The 20,511-nt window shown below is 34.8% G+C and overlaps 2 protein-coding genes across 2 annotated transcripts; one reads left to right on the top strand and one right to left on the bottom strand.

The window, feature by feature from the left end:
• Positions 1–978: 978 nt before the first annotated feature.
• Positions 979–4,215, top strand: LOC131149918 (uncharacterized). Its single transcript, XM_058100714.1, has 9 exons — positions 979–1,407; positions 2,192–2,269; positions 2,370–2,435; positions 2,524–2,621; positions 2,726–2,763; positions 2,869–2,959; positions 3,046–3,363; positions 3,714–3,779; positions 3,860–4,215. Exons 2-9 carry the CDS (start codon positions 2,206–2,208, stop codon positions 4,013–4,015), a joined length of 897 nt encoding a protein of 298 aa, XP_057956697.1. The 5' UTR covers positions 979–1,407; positions 2,192–2,205; the 3' UTR covers positions 4,016–4,215.
• Positions 4,216–6,113: 1,898 nt separating this feature from the next.
• On the bottom strand, positions 6,114–9,429 carry LOC131149919 (uncharacterized). The gene is made up of 10 exons (XM_058100715.1): positions 9,229–9,429; positions 8,891–8,953; positions 8,384–8,461; positions 7,982–8,006; positions 7,819–7,851; positions 7,567–7,688; positions 7,344–7,474; positions 6,959–7,182; positions 6,606–6,850; positions 6,114–6,474 (listed from the first exon to the last, which is right to left on the bottom strand). Exons 2-10 carry the CDS (start codon positions 8,891–8,893, stop codon positions 6,379–6,381), a joined length of 957 nt encoding a protein of 318 aa, XP_057956698.1. The 5' UTR covers positions 8,894–8,953; positions 9,229–9,429; the 3' UTR covers positions 6,114–6,378.
• Positions 9,430–20,511: the final 11,082 nt, after the last annotated feature.

Below are 20,511 nucleotides of genomic sequence, written 5' to 3' on the forward strand. Positions count from 1 at the left end.
GGCCCCCAACCTCACAGATTTGTCCTATAAAAGGTGTCTCATACAGTTTGAGCCCAAATCAATCTTATAATTCAAAGATTTTCCTAATACACATCAGATGTGAGATTGTGACATTATTCTTCTTCTAATCTCTAACGTCTTTATTAGATTGTCTCCAAGTAAGGTCCCACATGATAGCACCTCCAAGGTGATTATGATACCAAATGTAACGATTTTAGGAGCAACTTCGATGAGATATTGTCCGTTTTGATCCTCTGGTCTCACGAATTTGTCTTAAAAAAGGCATCTCATATAACTGGAGTCCAAACCAACCTAATAAACTCAAGATTTTCCTAATACACAGCCGATATGAAATTGTGACACAGCCTAATCAAAATTTCTAATTCCATCATTATCATGAAAATATCATAAGTTGTTGGTGAACATGATAAGAAACCCTAAACGTATGACATTTACTTACAACCCAAACTTGGGTAGGTTTTAGTTACTTAAATTAATGATAATTTCATCTCACAAAAGTCGGCTAGGAGTGAGAAAAAAAATATTGTCACAGACGTGTGCACATGTCATGTTTATTTAATTTGAACCCTTTGCATTATAGCTTTGATTTATGCAAGGGAACGAACTTAAGTGTGCAATTCACACATGTATATGAGCTAGTTTAAATTAAAATATTGAAAATTTTCGAAAAAAAAAAAAAAAAAAAGAGAGAGAGGGAAATGCAATGAGGCAAAAAATAGAGTGGGGATGGATTTGGGTTTGGGGAAGTGACTTGATTTGAATATAGCATAAATAATAGCTTTTTGTTTTTTCAGTCATTATAATTATAATAAATGGTTATTTGGCAAATCATAAAGGATTTGTTTTTGGCATTTGGGTTTGTTGTTTTTTGTTTTTTGAAAATAATTTTTATGGCAGTCGTGTTCATCTTCAATCACAAATTTAATATAATCATAGAGTAGAAGCACATGGTGTGTTGAATGGTCCATGGAGACGTTCGAACCGACGTGGGCCGGGCGTTGTTAATGTTGCAGAGACCGGTCCACACGCACCCATGGACCAACCTCCTAACGCCCATACCACTAGATCACCACGTGGCACGTTATTATTGGTTCATGACGTGACGAATCGACATTTTTAAAAAGGGTTCTAGAGAGGTAGGTTTACGATTATAGCAGAGAGAAAGGAGAGTCTGTGCCTGACTTTCCTCTCCTGTATCGTTTTTCCCAGATCAAAGTTCAACTGCTTTAATTTCCATTTTTCCCAGCTCGCGTCGCTATTTAAACCTTTCCCTTTCCCACTCTCTTCTTCGTTCAATTCTTCTTCATTTCCCATTTCTCTGATCTCTCTCTCCCTCCCTCCCTCCCTCCCTCTCTGTCTTTTGATCATATTGGCCATTCTGATCAGGTAAGTTTGATGTTTTGTTTTCTGTTTACATTTTGATTTGGATGTTTGTGATTAGACAGTGAGGTGTTTGCCGTTGTTATATTTATTTTTCTGGGTAATGGCGATCCAACGTTTTGGGCATTTTTGGGCGTAAAACTTACCTGATTTGCTGTATATTGTATGTTGAAGCTATAGAGGAATGATCTTGAGGTACTGTTTACTTGCTTGAATGAGGTTTTGGGTACCTTTCCCAAATTGTGAATTTGTTCCCCTCTTTTTCCTCGTTTTCCCAAATTCATCCTTATCCATATTTGCTCATTTTGATGTTGAAAGTCGTGATTTTTGGGGAGAGTTTTTGTGTCTGTGAATTTCCCATTTTTGGCATTATTGTTGCGTTAATTTACGGAAGCTTCTTTGGTTGTTTGAGGGTTGAATGCTGATTTTCATTTTAGTGAATTTTAGTTTTTTGCCAACACTATTTTTTGGCGATACTATCCAGAAAGTCGCTGTAGGGTAAATGAAGTTGAGAGTCATTGGTTATAAATTTCATCATAATGGATGTATTAGGACTTTTATTATAAAATTTTAAAATTTCCTTGTCAAATTTCTTTGGATTTAAGGTACTTTTTTGCTCATGAACTTTCTAAATGGAAATTTTCCTATCAGTGCTATCATTCATTTTGTGTTTATTTATCAAATTTATGCTTTTGAAGTAATAGAATTCAGTTCATAACATCAAATATGCATTACATTTGAGTTTGCACTTTTATTTTTATCCTTATTTACTTTCAATTGTTGTATGAAGTTTCTTGGATCGAAATGGATTACCAAACCCGATACCAAGAGGATAATTCGCAGCCGCGATATGAATGCCTTCTCTTTGGTAAGCATTTTTTTTGCTTTGGTCATTTTTTACCCCAAATCTTTTTAGTGCTCGCAAAATGGACTTGCAACAAGTTTTTCCTTTTTAACTTATAATTCAGATGTAGATGATACCCTTTATCCCCTGAGCTCTGGTTTGTCAACCCAATGCACCAAGAATATAGAAGGTAACTACTGATACATGATTGCTATGTGAATTTTCTTCTTTATTGTTTTTCTCACAATAATGGCAATTTTTTGGCTGCTGTTGTTTAGATTATCTGGTTCAGAAGCTGGGTGTGGAGAAGAATAAGGTTTCTGACTTCAATCATAATCTTTACAAGAATTATGGGACAACGTTGGCTGGTCTCAGGGTACAGCTTTTGATAATATTCCTTTTGTTCAAAATCTTACTAAATTCTTAGCATTAGATCATGAGATAGAAGAATCTGTTATTTAATCATGCTTTTTTCTCCAGGCCATCGGCTATAAGGTCAACCATGAAGACTACCACCGGTATCCATACCTAGCCTAACCCGAATTACCTTTTTTGTTTCCTTGATTGTGTCTGATCTTTTACATGGAGAGTTCATGATCCCCACTGTTTCTTTGGTTTTGCAGCTTTGCTCATGGGAGATTACCCTATGATAAGATGCTAAAACCTGACCCAATCCTCCACAGTCTTCTTCTTAGCCTGCCCATTCGGAAAGTTGTAGGTCTCTTTGGTCCCATTTGTGGATGGTTTAGTGTTGAAGCTTTCATATGTGAGGATGTATTTTTTTTGTCTTTCTAAAACAGATTTTTTCAAATTCGGACGAGGCCCATGTGGCTAAAGTTCTTAGAAGGCTTGGATTGGAAGGCTGTTTTGAAGGGATCATATGCTTTGAGACTCTAAATCCATCTGATGGAAGCAACACTACAAATGGTGTGGATGGCTATCTGAACGGAGAAAGCGTGAGACGAGGCAAGATTTCCGGAACTGGAATTTTTGACAGTGGACATCTTTCTCAGCCTAATGCTGGTTCAGGACTTACACCAACTCCAATCATCTGCAAACCCTTTCAAAATGCATTTGAACAAGCTTTTGAGATGGCTAATATCAACCCTCAAAGAACAGTAAGATAATCTAAGCTTCTTTTGGGGCCGTTTGTTGATATATTGATTAGAAACAAGGACTATTGCATTACATGTTGCACAAAATTTTTCTAAGATGGCATATAGTCATAGAATTTGTATGCAAGAGTTCATGTGGACAGCTAAATTGGCCCTAACCTGAGGAAACCTTCCATCTATATGTAACCAGCTGATTCTGAATATCTAATTTCACCATACAATCTTCTTTGACGGTTCATTGGTTTTTCTGAGCAGTTTTCGTGTTAATTTTTTCCCACCATTTTTACACTATTTTCTTATGTCAATATATTTATTTTTCAGTAAAAATAACACAAATTGTACTGCATTTGCAGCTGTTTTTTGATGATAGCAGTCAAAATATAGAGACCGGGAAGCTTTTGGGCCTCCACACTGTCTTGGTAAGCTAGATTGAGTTGGATGATGATTGAAATTCCTGCGTGAAGTTTTGCTAATTGCTGTATCAATTGGGCGCATGCAGGTGGGCACTTCCCAAAGAACAAAAGGTGCAGATTATGCTTTAGAGAGCATCCACAATATCAGGGAAGCATTGCCAGAACTCTGGGAAGCCAGTGAAAACACAGAAACTGGCAGGTACCCAGAAAAGATTGCAATAGAAACATCAGTGATAGCTTAGGTTCTGTATTTTAGGGAGAAGAAGAAAGTATGTGGTACAGCCCATAGGGTCTCAGCTTTCCTATGCGTATATCATTTTAGTGTATGTGTAATATATAAATGTGATTGTGAAAAAGAAAAAGAAAAAAAAAATTTTGTTTTTTGTAATTGTACTTGATGACAAGCTTGTGCTTAAATATAAATTTGACCTACCTTTTTTTTTACCTGTGATTGTTTAATGAATGCATGGGATGAACCAAAAGCTTGAAAAAGTATATCTGGTAAGCTTCATTTTAGCCGGGCTTGGTTTGGATAAGGATTTTGTGGGAGAATATAAAAGGAAAAAAAATGAAAAAAAAAAAGAAGTAATTTTTCATTGTACATATTTTCTCAATATATCAAATGTATAAAGGGTGAAAATTTGTTCAAAATGAAAGATTAATGACATGTAAAATGAAAATTCATTTAATGATTCATCATATGTTTGTTTTCTTTCCACTTTCCTCGAAAAGCCGAACAAGGAATTAGAAGTGAATTATTTAATTTTTTTTCCTTATATTGTTCTAAAGTTCAAAAAAACCTTAGTGCATGGATTAGATGATGCATGCCAGAGGTATAATAAACTTAATAACTTTATTCAGCAATTTAAATATTGAATATTTCTTAAATAATTTAGTTATTTATTTAATGATATTTTGGGCAAGGTAGCATTCATGGTTTCACTTGTTTGCACACTCTATGGAGAGTTGAGAGGTTGGCGGTTCACACAAAAAGCAAAGTGAAATGTGGTCATTGCTGTATTAGCTAAACCAATAAGAAAAATAATTTTGAGTCCTATGAAGAAATAAAGAGTCATTTTCCTTGACCAAAATTTGCAGCAATTTTATGTATTCAAGAAGCCTAATGAAGAAGCACCCTGGATTGCTTTTTTATTTTTTTTATTTTTTTTTCTCATTTTGAAACCTAACAGAAGAATAAAAGAATAAGTATAGACTTAATTTTAGTATTTCTATTTTCTTAGAAGTGCTTTTTCATAAGTTGTTCCCAACGATTCCTTCTCTAGACTAAAAGTTTTATAGAAAAAGCTCATTTTCATTTCCTATGATCCAAGGGACGCTGCAGTTTTATCATTTTCATATCCTATAATCGGAGGAATACTGTACTTTTATCAATTGCATTGGTTCGAAAGGCTGCCAATGTTGGATGCATAAGATTAAAATGTGAGCACAAGGGGTTAACGAGTTAGGTTCGGGTTAGATTGTTAACAAGTGAAACTTCAAGTTAGGTTTTTCGAATAGCCTGTTTATAAACAGATGTAGAAAACATAAATCTAAATCTTCGCAATTACGTAATAGGTTATAAATGGATAATGGTTAATAAATAGGATTCATTTTACGTTTTTATTTAATATTTCAACAAATATAAGTTTTTTTATTTTTTGAAAAAACATCTACTTACTATTTTATCTTTAATAATTTAATAAATTTCATTTAAAATTTTAAAATACACTACCATTTTTTTATTTTATATAATAACAAAGGCAAGTTAAGATTAAAAAAGACACTTATTTATTATTTTCTTCCTTAGTAATTCAATAAATGTGAAATTAAATTTTAGGAAACATCTATAATATGTAAATAAGAAAAAATAACACATATATCAACACCATCAAAACATTGTGATTTTTATTTTTCTATCACAATAAAACATATAAAAAATTTCACCACTTAAATTTAAATATTAGGTAAAAATTAAAGTGATTATCTCTCAGCACATACACGAACCAATGCATCATCTCTACAACATAATGTCAAATCTAAAAACAAATAGCACAAATATAGTTAGATATTAGATTTTAATAGTTTTAAAATTAAACCGATAGTCCAATGGATATTTGGGCCACACCCACCTAACCCATTAAGTTATGAGCTTGGATTCAGGTTGATCAAAATATAAACAGTTCACTTTTCCTTGGTACTCAAACCTAGTTTAAATGAAGAGGTTATGGGTCACCCTTTAGATATTGACCCATTTTACTACCTCCAAATAATTTATTTTTTTTTAAAGGAAAAAAGAAGAACATGGCGTTAAAGGTATACAAAGCAATCACAAACGCAACAGATACAAAATGCCATAATATTATCAATGAACCTCAACCCAATTCAGAGTTGAAATAAGCTTGTATACACAAAATGACAGCATGTGGCAATATACAAATATTGAGGATATGAAATTTCATGTTGGGGTACAGATGAACATAATAATTTAGCAACAAAAAGCACAAAGGATGGCAGAACATGTTTTGTGCAGCTATTTCTTCCATTGCTATATGGGTTGCCTGGCAAAATTCTAAAATGGACATTGGCAACAAATGCTATGGAAAGATCACCCTTTCAGTGAATACTTCTTCCCAGTGAATGCTTGGAACGTCGGTTCTTCCACCTTCTGAGGCAGCTCTTGACTGCTGTCATTTGGGGCAACCTACATGTTAAAATTTAAGAAAATCAGACTGATGCAAGTCCTATGCCAAGTATACTAACAATTGTAGAATTGTCTTATGTCAGATTTGGTTTGAATGTACTTCAAGCATGTGCTGGGGAAGAAAGGCATACTTTCTGTTTTCCATTTGGAGCATGGTCTATATTTGAAGCAAACACCAGCTTTCCAGGACGCCTATGAGACATGGAGCTTGAAGGTGTGGAATCAACAATCACTTTGGCAGCCTCTGATTGCTGCTGTTTGAGCGTGGGAGAGGAAACTGGTGCAGCTAATTGTGTCTGAGATTTCCCATCCAAGCGTCTAGCCAAACCAGTAAATGGGCTGAACTTGGCTATTTTTCTAGCTGGCTCTTCTTCAACTGCAAGCCAGAATTTATACCCACTTTTCACATACATAAAACATGGCAAAGGTCAAATCTATGAACCACAACAGAAACAGATAAAAAGAAAGCAAGGAAGAAATGAACCTTCTGGCCGGGTCCTCTTTGATAGAACAGATGGTGCTGGCCTTTCAGGTTCTTTATAATCAAGAGGAGGGGCAAAGTCCACCTCACAGTCTGTTTCAATAATACTTATTGCAGAAGAGGGTTTTGTTTCTACTATATCAATGTAAAACTTTTTATTGTTATAGGCAACCATGATAGTGTCACCAGTGGTTAAACAAGAGAAGCTTCTCAATGTCGTCTCCAAGCTGAAACCAACAGACAGGACTAACTTCATCAAATATGAAAGGAATAAACACAAATATAATTTCATTGAGTCAGTTGCTAATTAATTGCATGTTTCTCTTTAAATAGTTAATTGCATGTTTCTCTTTAAATAGGGGAAAAAGAGCCAAAGCAATTAACTAACACAGCTTTTGGGTTGGAGATATCTAAGAAATCTTTGGTGTGAGGCTGCAGCTTCACATATGTTCCTTTTGACAGGCTAGCATTCTTTACTTGTATAATATCTCCTTCTTGCAAGAGCATGTTTTCCATCATCTGCAAGTGTAAAACGAAAACAACAGTAAAAACAAAGCTTGATATCAATTATGTCACAGCATTTTCCGGCATTCAGAAACAGAAAAGAATACCCAGTATGGCAAGTACATCAGGCCCTCATCTGCAATGAATTCTAATACACCACAATGAGAAACTCGTCCAGCCGAAAGATTATTGATTTCAAATAACATTGGGTAGTCAACATGCAAAGACGCTGCATAGCAAAAGTCTAGTTTTAGATGAAGCTGTGCTGAATTCCAGGAGAACATATGGCATATTCTCATCTACATCCATGAGCAGGAAGAAAGGGAAAAAAGGTCAACAACATAAAATAATGAACTTACCAAGGCGATCAAGGGCTGATGGAGGCAGTATAACTGGAAAAAAAACAAGAAAACTCACAGTTAAAACCTTAAACTTGAAACACAGAAGACTAAAAATACCTCAGAAAAAATAAGCAGGGAAAAGAGATAATATCATGGATCTTTGTTAAGAAAATGAATACACCTTTATCGCCCTTTTCCAGCTGTGGCTGCACGTGTTCAAAGAAATTAGAGTTAATTCGGAAACAAAGAACCAATGAATGCTCAAAATGATAACTGTACAACAATAATTGATTTTCTAGAAGAGTATTGAAGAAAATAGAAAAGGAACAATCAACTGGGGGTTATGCTGCTAAACACTAGCAAACATTATAGGAACTAGCCAATGGCATCACTAATTTCATAAGGGTCATTACGGATAAACAACCAAATAATCAGTGGCCACAAGAATTAGTCACATATTCTGCAAGATTTCCATAAAGTGAGAACCCCAATTCCAAAGCTACATTGTTACACACACAGGTCACTCACAAATCACAATAATTCAGTTGGAAAAGTTAATACAAGTTGCCAATAATTCTCAGACCTTTTCAATGAAAGAGCCAGGATAGCAGCGATAATTCTGTTCGAATGTTGACCTACTGTGGCCATAGTCTTCGAGAGACTGCAACAATCAAAACCAACAATAATGTTTAAGTCCAGGCAATGCCTGTAATCATTAGAGCTGAAAGCAAGATTAAGCTGGTATTGATTTATTCAGGACAATAACAAGTGAAAGGCTTTCACCAATAGAGATCCATCAACTGTTGCAAACCCAGAAATATTTCATCCTCTCGGATACATAGTTAATATAAAGCTACTGAGAGTCTGAAACAAATCATCCCCAATGCCTAGACCTCCCCGCACACAAGGCAGGTTAGAAACCCCATTGCCTGACTGCATTCATTTAACCTCTCAATCTCAGGACAGACGCAACGCAAGCTAAACTGTTAGACTAATTCGACATAAAATAATAATAAAAAAATAATAATCTTGAGATAACAATGCAACAAACACAAAGCACAGGGAATGTAATTATGATTCAGCAGCATACCATAGTTATCGGGTCTGAGCAACTCCCGCCCACTGGAAGGTCACTAATAATCTGTCAAAATTCCTAATAAACACAAAACCAAAATTTTTTTTTTTAAAAAAAAAACAAATAAATTAAAGCAAAATTCAATCAATTCACATTACGATCAATCAAAACTATAACATCTGGATGGAGAGCTATATGTTGATATCATAATAAAGATCCCATCAGTAACCATGGACATTTAAGTGTGCAAAAGAAAAGCAAAGAAACGGAGACAGAACAGCAAAAGGAAAAAGGTGATTCTGCGACATTATTAATGCAGCAATTAGGGTTTTGATCAGAAACTTGATTGTAACCTTTGGGCCGCCGATGGATGATCGTCAGAGAAAAGAGCGAAGGCATCCGGACAGGAATGAGGACTGAAACTTAACGTTTGAAGGAAATTTGGGAGGGGCGATTCTTGTCTTTTATAGTAAGCGTAAGCCTGCGTCCGCAGGGTAAATATCAGATGCGCCCGGAGCTGATTGGTATGCCACCAATTATATTTATACCTTGTCAACCTCAATTTCAATCTCATAAACATTTTTAATCTAAGAATATTTGGTTGGACAATAAAACTTCCTAAGATTTTATTATTTAGTCAATTCATGGGACACACGAGGAGAATAAAACTCCAGCGTAAAGAATATAATTTAAGATAATCAAATTTGAAAAAAAGTTTAGAGTTAGGGTTGATTTGGATCAAGAATTTTATTCGTAAAAAATAAAAGAAAAAAATTTTATTATTTTTTTAAATATCAAATATAATTAAAAATAAAAGTTTATTTTTTAATATAATCATAAATTATATAATTTTAAATATTAATGATTTGTAAAATCAAAATTTGTTTATAAATTTAATATATTTTTTTCATTTTCTCTCTAAGTTTCCTTGATAATTAAACATGAAAATATGGTGTAGTAGAAATGAGCCAAACAATCAAGTTCAAATCCTGATAAATGCACTTGGTGTAGACTCTCGATGAGAGTGTCCTGAGATGCATCCTAGGAGGCGAGTTGGCTGAACGTCATCGGGGGATCCGAAGGGCTCGTCGGTGGCAGGAGTCCCCCCGTTTATATATATATATATGGACTCCTTGATAAAATACCTTTCCTTTCCTAATATTTTTTCGAGTTCCAAACTGGGCCTTAAGGTCTGTTTGGATTAAGGATTTTACGTAGAAAAAAATGAAATGAAAGTAAAATAAGAAGGAAACTTATTTTCTCTTATATTTTTCTTCTTTGTTAAATACTATAAAAAATGAAAGTTTGTTTTAATAAGATTAAAAATTAGAAAAAACTAAATATTAATAGTGTTTAAAATAAAAAATTTGTATATAAATTTGGTATATTTTTTATTTTCTATCTAATTTTTCTTGATAACAAAACATGAAAGTTGAGATTCTATTATATTTTCATTTCCTTTCTTTAATATTTTATGAGTTCCAAATGGGGCCTTATGATTCCGGTTTGTTCGGAATTAGGAAAATTTTGAGAAAAATAAAAGAAAATAAAAAAGATTCCTCTTTCTCATGTTTGGTTATCAAGGAAAGTGAGAGAGAAAATATATATATATATATATATATATATATATGTGTGTGTGTGTGTGTGTGTGTATACCAAATTAATAAAAAAAAATTTATTTTTACATATCCTTAATATTTAATTTTTGTTAATTTTTAACCATATTGAGACAATTTTTCATTTTTAGTATTATTTGATATTGATAAAAAAAAATATAATGAAAAACAAATTTCCTTCTTATTTTCCTTTCCTTTTTTTTTTTTTCCAAATAAAATCCTTAATCCAAACTAGCCTTAAGACACCATTTGAAATTCATAAAATATTAGGGAAAGGAAAGAAAAATATAAAGGAATTTTTTTTTTTTTTTCATATTTGGTTCTCAAGAAAAAAGAGAAAGAAAATAAAAAATATTTATCAAATCAAAATAAGCAAAAATTAAATTTTACACATCATTAATATTTTATTTTATTTATTTATAGTCAATTAAAACAAACTTTTATTTTTTATAATATTTAAAAGAGAAGGAAAATATAAGAGAAAATGAGTTTCCTCCTTATTTTCCTTTTATTTTCTTTTTTCAAGTAAAATTCTTGATCCAGACGAACCCTGAATAAATGAGGAAAAATTATGGGAACTTATAACTTTTACAAATTAAAGGCCCTAGGCATTGAATATCATATGTCTTGCCTATAAATGAGATTTTTAGGAAAATTAAAGGAGAAAACATCTTTTATATTTTTTTTTTGGGTACATCCCGGGTGTCCACTACCGTCAACGACGTCCCTTTTACGGTCCGTCGCACCGGCCTGTGACTAATCCCACGCCCTGTAATATGGCCCCACACACCACAGAAGGGTAAATTCAGGCGCCCAGCCGCAGGAATCGAACCCGGGGTGGGAAGATCCCTGACCTCGTGAAAGGCAACCCCTGGAGTCCGCCCTGCCGACTGAGCTCAGCCCTGGGGGCAAAACATCTTTTATATTGTTGTTATTAGTGGTGGGTAAGGAAAATCAAAAAAGCAAACCAAATCGTAGAATCAAAACAAATTAAATAAAAAATCAGTTAACCATTTTCTTGATTCGATTTTGGTTTTAAAATTAGATTCTTTTCAATTCATAAATTGGTTTCAATTTTGACAGTTTCATTAGTTGCAGTTAATTGAACTGAACTGATAATATATAAATATATTATATTTAGTATAGATTATTTAATTATTTAATAGTTTAACACATGGGAGGGAATGGAAAATGGACTATAGTTGCCCTAAGTCTGCCGAGCACTTCCACTTTCCTAAAGCCCAATATGAACCCTAGCCTCAACAAAAGAAGTTACATTGTCGCTTGTAGTTCACCTAGTGTCACCATCACTAATCGTCCACCTAGTGTCGCGGTTGCCAATCGTTCGCCCAACATCGTTGTCGCCAATTGTTTTACTAGCTTTGTTGTCGCTTATTGTTGCTAGTCTCTCTTTATCTCTTTGACACAAATTTGTTGTTCAAAAATATGAGGATACGACCTCTCTCTCTCTCTCCCCTATTTGTAGTTTGTTGTTTTATTTTCATCTACCTTTTGATTAGGGTTCATAATCTCCTTCAAAGAGAGCTTTAGCATAAACACACCTTGAACGTAGGAAGTTGTAATCATATCATCACCCCTCTCTCTCTCTCTTAATCTTTTTGTTTAGATTTATTTTTTGATTTTGTCTCTAATTTTATAGAAACAAAAGGAGGGTTGGTTGCAAAATCGTAGGAGGGGTTCTTAATTCTCAACTTTGAAAATTTCAATTTACATAAATCAAAATAAAAGAAACATATAAATTTAGGTGAGTTCAAAATTTCAATTTGGTATAATGGTTTGGTTTGGTTAATCGTTGGTGTTGTAATATGTGGCTCCTATGTTGAGTGGATTGCATATACAAAGAGAAAACATGGTAGAAAACAGTGAAATTGACATGTAGGAGGAAACGGCCAACAGTTTCCATAAAACTGTCGATGGTTTTGCTAGGTACAGAAGAAACAACCTACTGTTTTTGTCCTGGTACATCAACTGTTTGGTCTCAACTTTAAGCCGTCAACGGCATGACTGAAACCGTCGATGATTTTGCTCGGTTACTCAGCGTTGATTTTCAAACTTTGAATTGAAAAGTTGTATATGTTGGTTTCAGGGGGAAAACCTCCGGAAGGGTTATATATATATATGTTGTATGATGTAACTCAATGTTTTTGTACACAAAATAGTAAAAATTCATTGTTATTTGCTTCCATGGATGTAGGCATTGCCGAACCATATAATTATTCGTGTCATTGTTTTATTGCTTTCTTTATAATCTGCGTGATTCTATTTTCTGTATATTTTACTATTAAGTGTTGTATTGTGAGATTGTTTGTTTCCATTGCGCATTGATTTGCACAACAAATTGGTATCAGAGCTATAACGCCCCAGAAAATGATATGCTTGGGAGTGTAAAAAAAAATTAATTAGTTTATTAAATTATTATTATTATTAATTAATTTTAATTTTAATTTTCTTTTTACACTCCCAAGCATATCATTTTCTGGGGCATTACAAGAGCATTATGTTATAGTGGCTTCTGAAATTTCTTTTGCAAAGTTCGATGTTGTTAAGTTTGATGGAACGGGAAACATAGGACTATGGCAAAGGAGAGTTGAAGATCTATTAGTGTAGCAAGGTATGGTGAATGCATTATACAGAGGTCAATTGGAAGGCATAAATAAAACAAGTTGGAAGGAATTGGAAGTGAAGGTTGTGTCGTCTATCAGACTTTGTTTGACAGATGACGTGTTGTATCACATCATGGATGAGGAATCTCTGACGGCAGTTTGTTAGAAACTGGAAAGCCGGTATATGTCAAAGTCTTTATTGAACAAGATATTTCTTAAGCAAAGATTGTATTGGCTTAAGATTGTGGAGGGTTTGGATTTGAACCAACACATCAATGTATTCAATCATATTATAAGTGATATGATGCGGGTTGATGTGAAATTCGAGGACGAAGACAAGGCGTTGATGTAACATCCTCAAATTCTATCCATTTTTTTATATTTTATTCATGTGTATATATCCATACCTAAGCAACGGGAACATAAATCATACAACCATTCACATATATATACTAAACAATACCAAAATCCAATGTATATTCACCATAGCCATACAAGACTAACCCCTCCAGCATCATCTACCCAAAAATATACACAAATCTGTCAAAAACTTACCCTATAACCAGGGTAATCGACACTCTCTCTATCCGCGAGCCTGATCTACTCGTCTAACTGGCTCACCTGAAAAATGTTAAATTAATGGGGTGAGTCGATGCTCAGTAAGTGGAAATATGCTATTACTAGTGTGTGGCAACTAAGTTAAGAGTACTTTTAAATAGTAACTGAACTGTAATGAAATAAATAATCTGTAAAGCATATCTTTCTTTCACAATTTAAAATATACTGTATTGTCTGTATTTTCTACTTTTCATACTAATAATACCATACTATACTTATCATATACTGTAAAACTGTATACATATACATAACTGTGCTTTATCCCTGAGACTTTGTACGTCATGATTTGACCCCTCATGACAGGGTTGTGCGGCCCATAGGCGGGGCTTAACTTGGTCGACCCTCCAGGTAAGTCATCATACTCTACACTACCTCAGCCCAGCCAAACTGCATCCACTCCTAAGCGCGGGACTGGCTGTTACCTCGTCTAACCGGCCCCCTCAACCCAGCGTACTGGGGAGCTGCATCCACTCCGAACACGGTTAGACAGTACCCACACATTATCTGAAATATGTGGTTGCACTCTATCTGTATATAGCATCGGTACCGTGCTCTGTAACTGTATTTGTCTGTAATCTTTCCATAGGGATCTGATACTATATATATATATATATACGTATATACTCTTTTACTGTTTTCATTATGTTCCCCAAAATTACCCTAACGTTATCTTTATGTACTGTAAATACTATAATCTCTGTATACTATATCTATAGCATCTTGATGCTACCTCTATATATCTATTTGTATATTTTGTCTATATACTCTGTATGTTATGGTAATAGGAAAAACATGGCATGCTATAACGTTGTACATACTGTTCTGTATAAACTGTAATATATATACTGATCTCAGTAAAATTGTATAAATGTATATGTATATATATATATCTGCATCATGAAACTATTCGTATAAAAGCTATATATGCATGTAAATTTCTCTGTATAATCTCTGTGCATTCAGTATAGTATGATACATTATAAAAGCTGTATAAATTCTTCATCATGTGAAAATCTACTCAAGCCACACAAGCACTTAAATTCATATTTTGTAAATACTATATAATAAACTGGTATAAATATGTGCTTATGAAATCTCTAATAGCATTATGGAAACTCCTAGAATAGCATATTTCCCTTACCTTAACTTTGAAAAGCCCCTATAAAATTCTAGCTCTATACCCGCAAGGTTCCTAACTCAACATCCTGAAAATACAATCCCCCAGAACAAAATATCAGTATTTTCTTACCTACAACATTTCTCATAACTGAGGGAAAGACAAATACTGAATAAAATGTCTTCCCCTGAGATTGGGACGAAATCGAAACCAACTTTTCCAACGATCAGTTCCGATAGACTTGCAGAGAACTTCACCAAGAGCGTCATGGTAGCCTCAGTTCTTCGATCCGGCAAGAAACGGGCCCGAAAACGAAGAGAGAAGTGAGAGAGAGACGTAAAGAAAGAGAGGAGAGAGAGAGAGGCGCTGAAAATGGATAAAAATCCGGTTTTTAGCTATTTATAGGGCCAGATTCGTTGACGAGACACGTCACCTTGTCGACGAGTCCTTCATTAAATTCGTTAACGAAACCCTGTATTCGTCAACAAAATTCAGAGCAGCCCATTCTTCATTCGGTAGTTTCTCGTCGACGAAACCTTGTATTCGCCGACGAATTTCCTAGGAATTCCTTGAAATTATTATTATTATTATTATCTCCAAAATGCGATGTCATCGATGAACGCTCCGCATTTGTCGACGAAGTCTACTGCCTCCTTCTGTTCCTGTTTCCATTTTCCTCTCTCTTTAATATTTAAATATCAGTATTTTCCAGGTCGTTACAGTTGATGCTATTGAATTCCTTACCTGCGTTTCATACGTATGAAAATTTGGTTACTACTCTAACATGGAGAAAAGAAATCCTGAATTTGGAAGAGGTAACAAGCGCTCTGTTGGGTTTTCATCAAAGGAAGAAGGCCAACGACGAGATTTCATAAGGTGAAGGGCTCGTGGTGAAGGGTAACCAAGAACATGGGAGAAACAAGTTTTGGAGCAGATCGAGTAATTATAAATATCGATCGCAGTCTGGGATGAAGAATGACATACGGTGTTTTAAGTGCGGGAAAATTGGGCACATAAAACCAAAGTGTCGGGAGTGGAAGAAGGGAATGTAGAAAATCAAGGGGGTTTGTTAAAATCTACGAATGTGGTGGAAAAAGGAGACTTAGGGGGTAGTGATGGTGATATGCTTTCTATTTCATCGGGTTCAGAACGCCTTACAGAGTCTTGGATCCTAGATTTGGGATGTTCTTGTTGGCCTAGATAGGCTTACAACTCTTGATTTTGATGATAACAAAGTAAGGTATCTAATTTGTTTCCAAGTGATATTATTTCAGGCAAAGATGATTTCAGTGATAAAAAGGAAAATTCCGAAAGCTCAAACTTCACATGCCATATCTTGAAAGCTCACAAGGATCAAGGAACATGGAAAGCCTTACATAAATGCAAGTGATCCATAATGAAAGCTCAAGGAAGTTTGAAAGATCAAAGATTAGTGACAAAAACAACTCAAAGCAAAGAAGTGTCAAATTTGTTTTTTAGAACAAGTTTTGTAAGTACTTCAAGTTGATTCAAGTATGAATTTTCATTTTAAAGCTCATTAGGCAAAGACATACTTAGAGACCTTAAGTTTTAAAGTCTTAGAACATATTTTTCAAAGAAAAACAAATTGAAATTCTAAGTCTAAATTAACAAAGAAGAGAGAAATAAAAAATATCTTGAAATAAGGAACAACTGGTTGACAGCCGACTGACATATTAAAGGATCTTAATCAAGTAAACAGAAGCATGACAGACGACTGGCAATGCAAAATAAGATGACTGTGTAGGTTTTGTCAGACAACTGCCACCCTCCTGGTTTGTTTTTAAAAAACTTGGTTGTTTAGTGACAGACGACTACCACCTAATGACAGGCGACTGCAACCTTACTGTTTGTGAAATATATACTTGAAATGCATGGACAGACAACTGCCAAAGACCACACAGTTGTCTAGCTCGCAACAGATTTTAAAATACTCGACGGATATATTTTTGAAATTTCGATTACTTGAAGCCCAAAGTAATATAAAACTTGGACCCTACTCCAAGTAAACTTGGGGAACAAGTTAGAAACTTTTCTACATCTATAAATACCCTCAAGTTACATTGATTTGAACACCAAGAAATCAATTCAACAATCAAACTCTCTCTCAAGCATTCTGAATTTCTAAAAGCTCTTTGTTGCTCACAACTTCCACGAAATTACTAAAGTCTTGTTGATTTTCTCCTTGAGATTGTGCTTCAAATACTAAATTCTTTCATCTATTGAAAGAATCCCATGGTGAAAAATCTCTAGAGCTTCGATCTGAATTTCGTATTGTGAATTTTATTGAAGTACATAGTTTTTTATCTGTACTAATCAGCTCTTTGAGGAGCAATTTCTTGTACGTCTTATTTCAAATCTTTGGTATTGATCAGCATTGATTGCGGAAATCGAAAGGGATTACGTTGGTTGATCATTCTTAACTTATTAAATTGAAAGTTTATTTAAAAGCTGAACATTGGGAAGAAATGTGTTTGTGAATTTTGACATAGGGCTTATACACGTTTAGCAAGTTTTACACATTGATACAGGGCCATTGTTACAAGAATTAAGTGGTTGATTATTTTGTTTTGGTTGTAACTACTCTGAATCAATTTTGTGATTGTGTTTGAGCATTGACTATTGTTATAACACAAAAGTATTAAAAAAAAGGGGAATAAAATTTTTAAATCCCAATTCACCCCTCTCTTGGGAAAGCTATTTCAATTTCAGTTCTCATCTCATGACACCAAATAGAAATTTGTTTAGCACCTACAGGTTAGTAAATTTTGGTTATGCTCTAATGGGAAATGATGTTACATGCAAAATTGTTGGAATATGAAATATCAGAATTAAAATATATGATGGTGCTGTGAGAACATTATGTGATGTAAGGAATGTATCGGATTTATGGAAGAATGTGATTTCACTGGCCACTTTAGATTATAACGAGTATAGTTACAAGTCTGAAAGTAGGATAATGAAGGTGTGTAAATGCATCTTGACGGTGATGAAAGGACATAAGTTAGTGGGAAATATCTATGCACTGCTGGGTACCACAATTATAAGTGGAGCTGCAACTGCAGATTCAAAATCAGATAATACTGTTTTTTGTAAAACAACAACACACAAGACAAAGAGTATTTTTAACTACATTTATTCAGATGTTTGGGGACTGATTAGCATCACGAGTGATAGGAATGGCGTATTCCCAAAAGGGGGTGAATTGGGTATTAAAAAAAAATTTCTTAGGTTCAATTTAAATTACAATCAATATTTCGCAATCTACAGTCTTTCTAAGCAGTTACCAATTCCACATATAAAAATGTAAGCAAATATTTAAAACAAATAAAACATTCACAACAATTTAAACATGAGCATACAAGTGTGGAAAGTAAAAAACGTAGGGAAGAGAAAGCTTAGACACAAAATTTGTTATAGAAATTTGGCCAAACCAGCCTACGTCCCCGCCTTAAGCCAATAGCTCAAGGATTCACTAAATGCTTACAACTCTCCTTATGGGGTAGAGACTCTCCAGCTTATTTTCGGGGCTGAGCCAAAACAAATTCTCCTTACGGGGCGGAGTCTCCCCAGCTCAATTACAGGGTTGAGCCACAACCAGTTCTCCTTACAAGGCAGAGACACCTTGATTCACTTTCAGGGCGGAACCAAGCCGTACACACTTTACAGGATGGTGCACCTCCTAGTTCACCTAACCGGGTTCGAACCAAACTAGGACTCCTTACGTGGTGAGTCTCCCTCTTCAGGCCACACCTGGAATACATAGATAATATTTTTGTATAAATAAATTGCTTCTAAAATAAGTAGAGATGTACAATATGAAGCTCAGTAGCGTTTGAGTATTTTTCTCAAAATAAATATTCCAATATTTGAATAAAGATATATATTGTTAGACCAAATAGTTAAAGGTCTTTGATTCCTACTATGTTTTGATGTTATCAGCCCATTAGCTGCTCTCAAGGTCACTACCGTTTCTCTAAGATATGTTTCAGGTATACAAAATGGCATCTGAACCAACAAACAGTCAAAACAACTCATGTCATGACCAGAAGCATAAGTCTCTCAAAGCATTCATGAACAATACAACAAATGTATAAAAGTCATCTGAAAAATGAGTGTGTAAAATAAGAGAGATATCATCTTATAAATATCTTGTACATAAAGTGAAACTCAATACTAAGAGCAGGAAAGGGGCGTATCACACACACACAACAAAATACTAGTAAAGTCATTTTTAAGTATATAAAGAAACCCCCAAACGAACAAGAACCTTCTTAGAAACTTAAAAGGACAAAAATTTAAGAAGGAGGATCTCGTCGACCAACACAGGGCTTCGTTGAAGAGTTTAGTACAAACTTCATCGACGAACACAGGGTTCTCATCGACGAAAAGATACCGATGGGCATCTGAATTCAGAACCACAACTCGTCGACGAACACAGGGCGTCGTCGACGAATTATATAAAGGACTCGTCGACAAACACAGGGTCTCGTCAACGAAAATATACCGAGAGGTACCTGAATTCAGAACCAGCAACTCATCGACGAACATAGTGCTTCGTCGACGAAATTGCTGAAGAGCTCGTCGACGAACACAGGGCTTCGTCGACGAATGTTGGGCAGCAGCGAACATTAAATGTTGCGAACAACTATTTTTGAATCTTGTCTTACATTCATAAATGCCCAACGGCTCTCCAGTGTTTCTCTCACCCATTTAATGTATAAATAGGAGTAAATGGATTTTTACTCAACACCTAGAGAAAACATATTGAAAGAAGAACATTCATTGGTGTTGTCATCTCTAGGGTTTACTCACAAACTCACTTGCCCTCTTCTTGCTACTCGTAGTCTTGCATTCACTCTATTGACAGAGGATTTTGAGTAAGGATTTTTATTGGTTTAACTACCTCAAGGGAGTATTCAAGCTTACATTTAGTTTTCATCTACTTTTTTTGTAAACAAAGGCTCTTTGTGAGCTATTTTTGGGTGTCTCTAAGTGAGCACCTTGTTGAAGCTCTTTGTGAGTTGGTGTGTATTGGCTTCTCCGCCCAAAGGAGGATTTTAGTAGATTTTGGGAATCTTTGAGTTGGTCTCACGTAGGCGGGGTGCCGAACCACGTAAATATCAATGTGTTAAGCTTTTCTTCTCTCTTATCTCATTTATATTGTTATTGTGATTTTCTATATTTCCTTTTACACGACAATTTTATGCACTTGCTCTTGGTAAGATTTCTGTGTTTTTAGAAAGTAAGCACATCACTGAAAAAAGTCTATTCACCCCCCCTTTAGACATACTACCAGACCAACAAGTGGTATCAGAGCGCCAGTTGCTGAAATTCAAAGTAACATCCGGGCGAAAAGATCAACATGGCAGATATGTTTGCCCAAGGTTAGTCCGTGGACCGCCCTCCCAAGTTTTGTGGGATTAACTACCCAGCATGGAAGGATTGAATGTCCATCTTCATCCAGGCCTATGACTACCGTATGTGGAATGTCATCACTGAAGGAGACTACACCTTCAAAAACGAAGACGGCGATGACATACCCATTGGGAAACTTCCTGAGGCAGGTGCAAGGCTGGCACATCTCAAATTTAAAACCAAGAATTTCCTATACTGCGCTGTAAGTGATGAAGAATACAATCG

The sequence above is a fragment of the Malania oleifera genome, chromosome 2, assembly GCF_029873635.1.
Source record: "Malania oleifera isolate guangnan ecotype guangnan chromosome 2, ASM2987363v1, whole genome shotgun sequence".
Classification (NCBI taxonomy): domain Eukaryota; kingdom Viridiplantae; phylum Streptophyta; class Magnoliopsida; order Santalales; family Ximeniaceae; genus Malania; species Malania oleifera.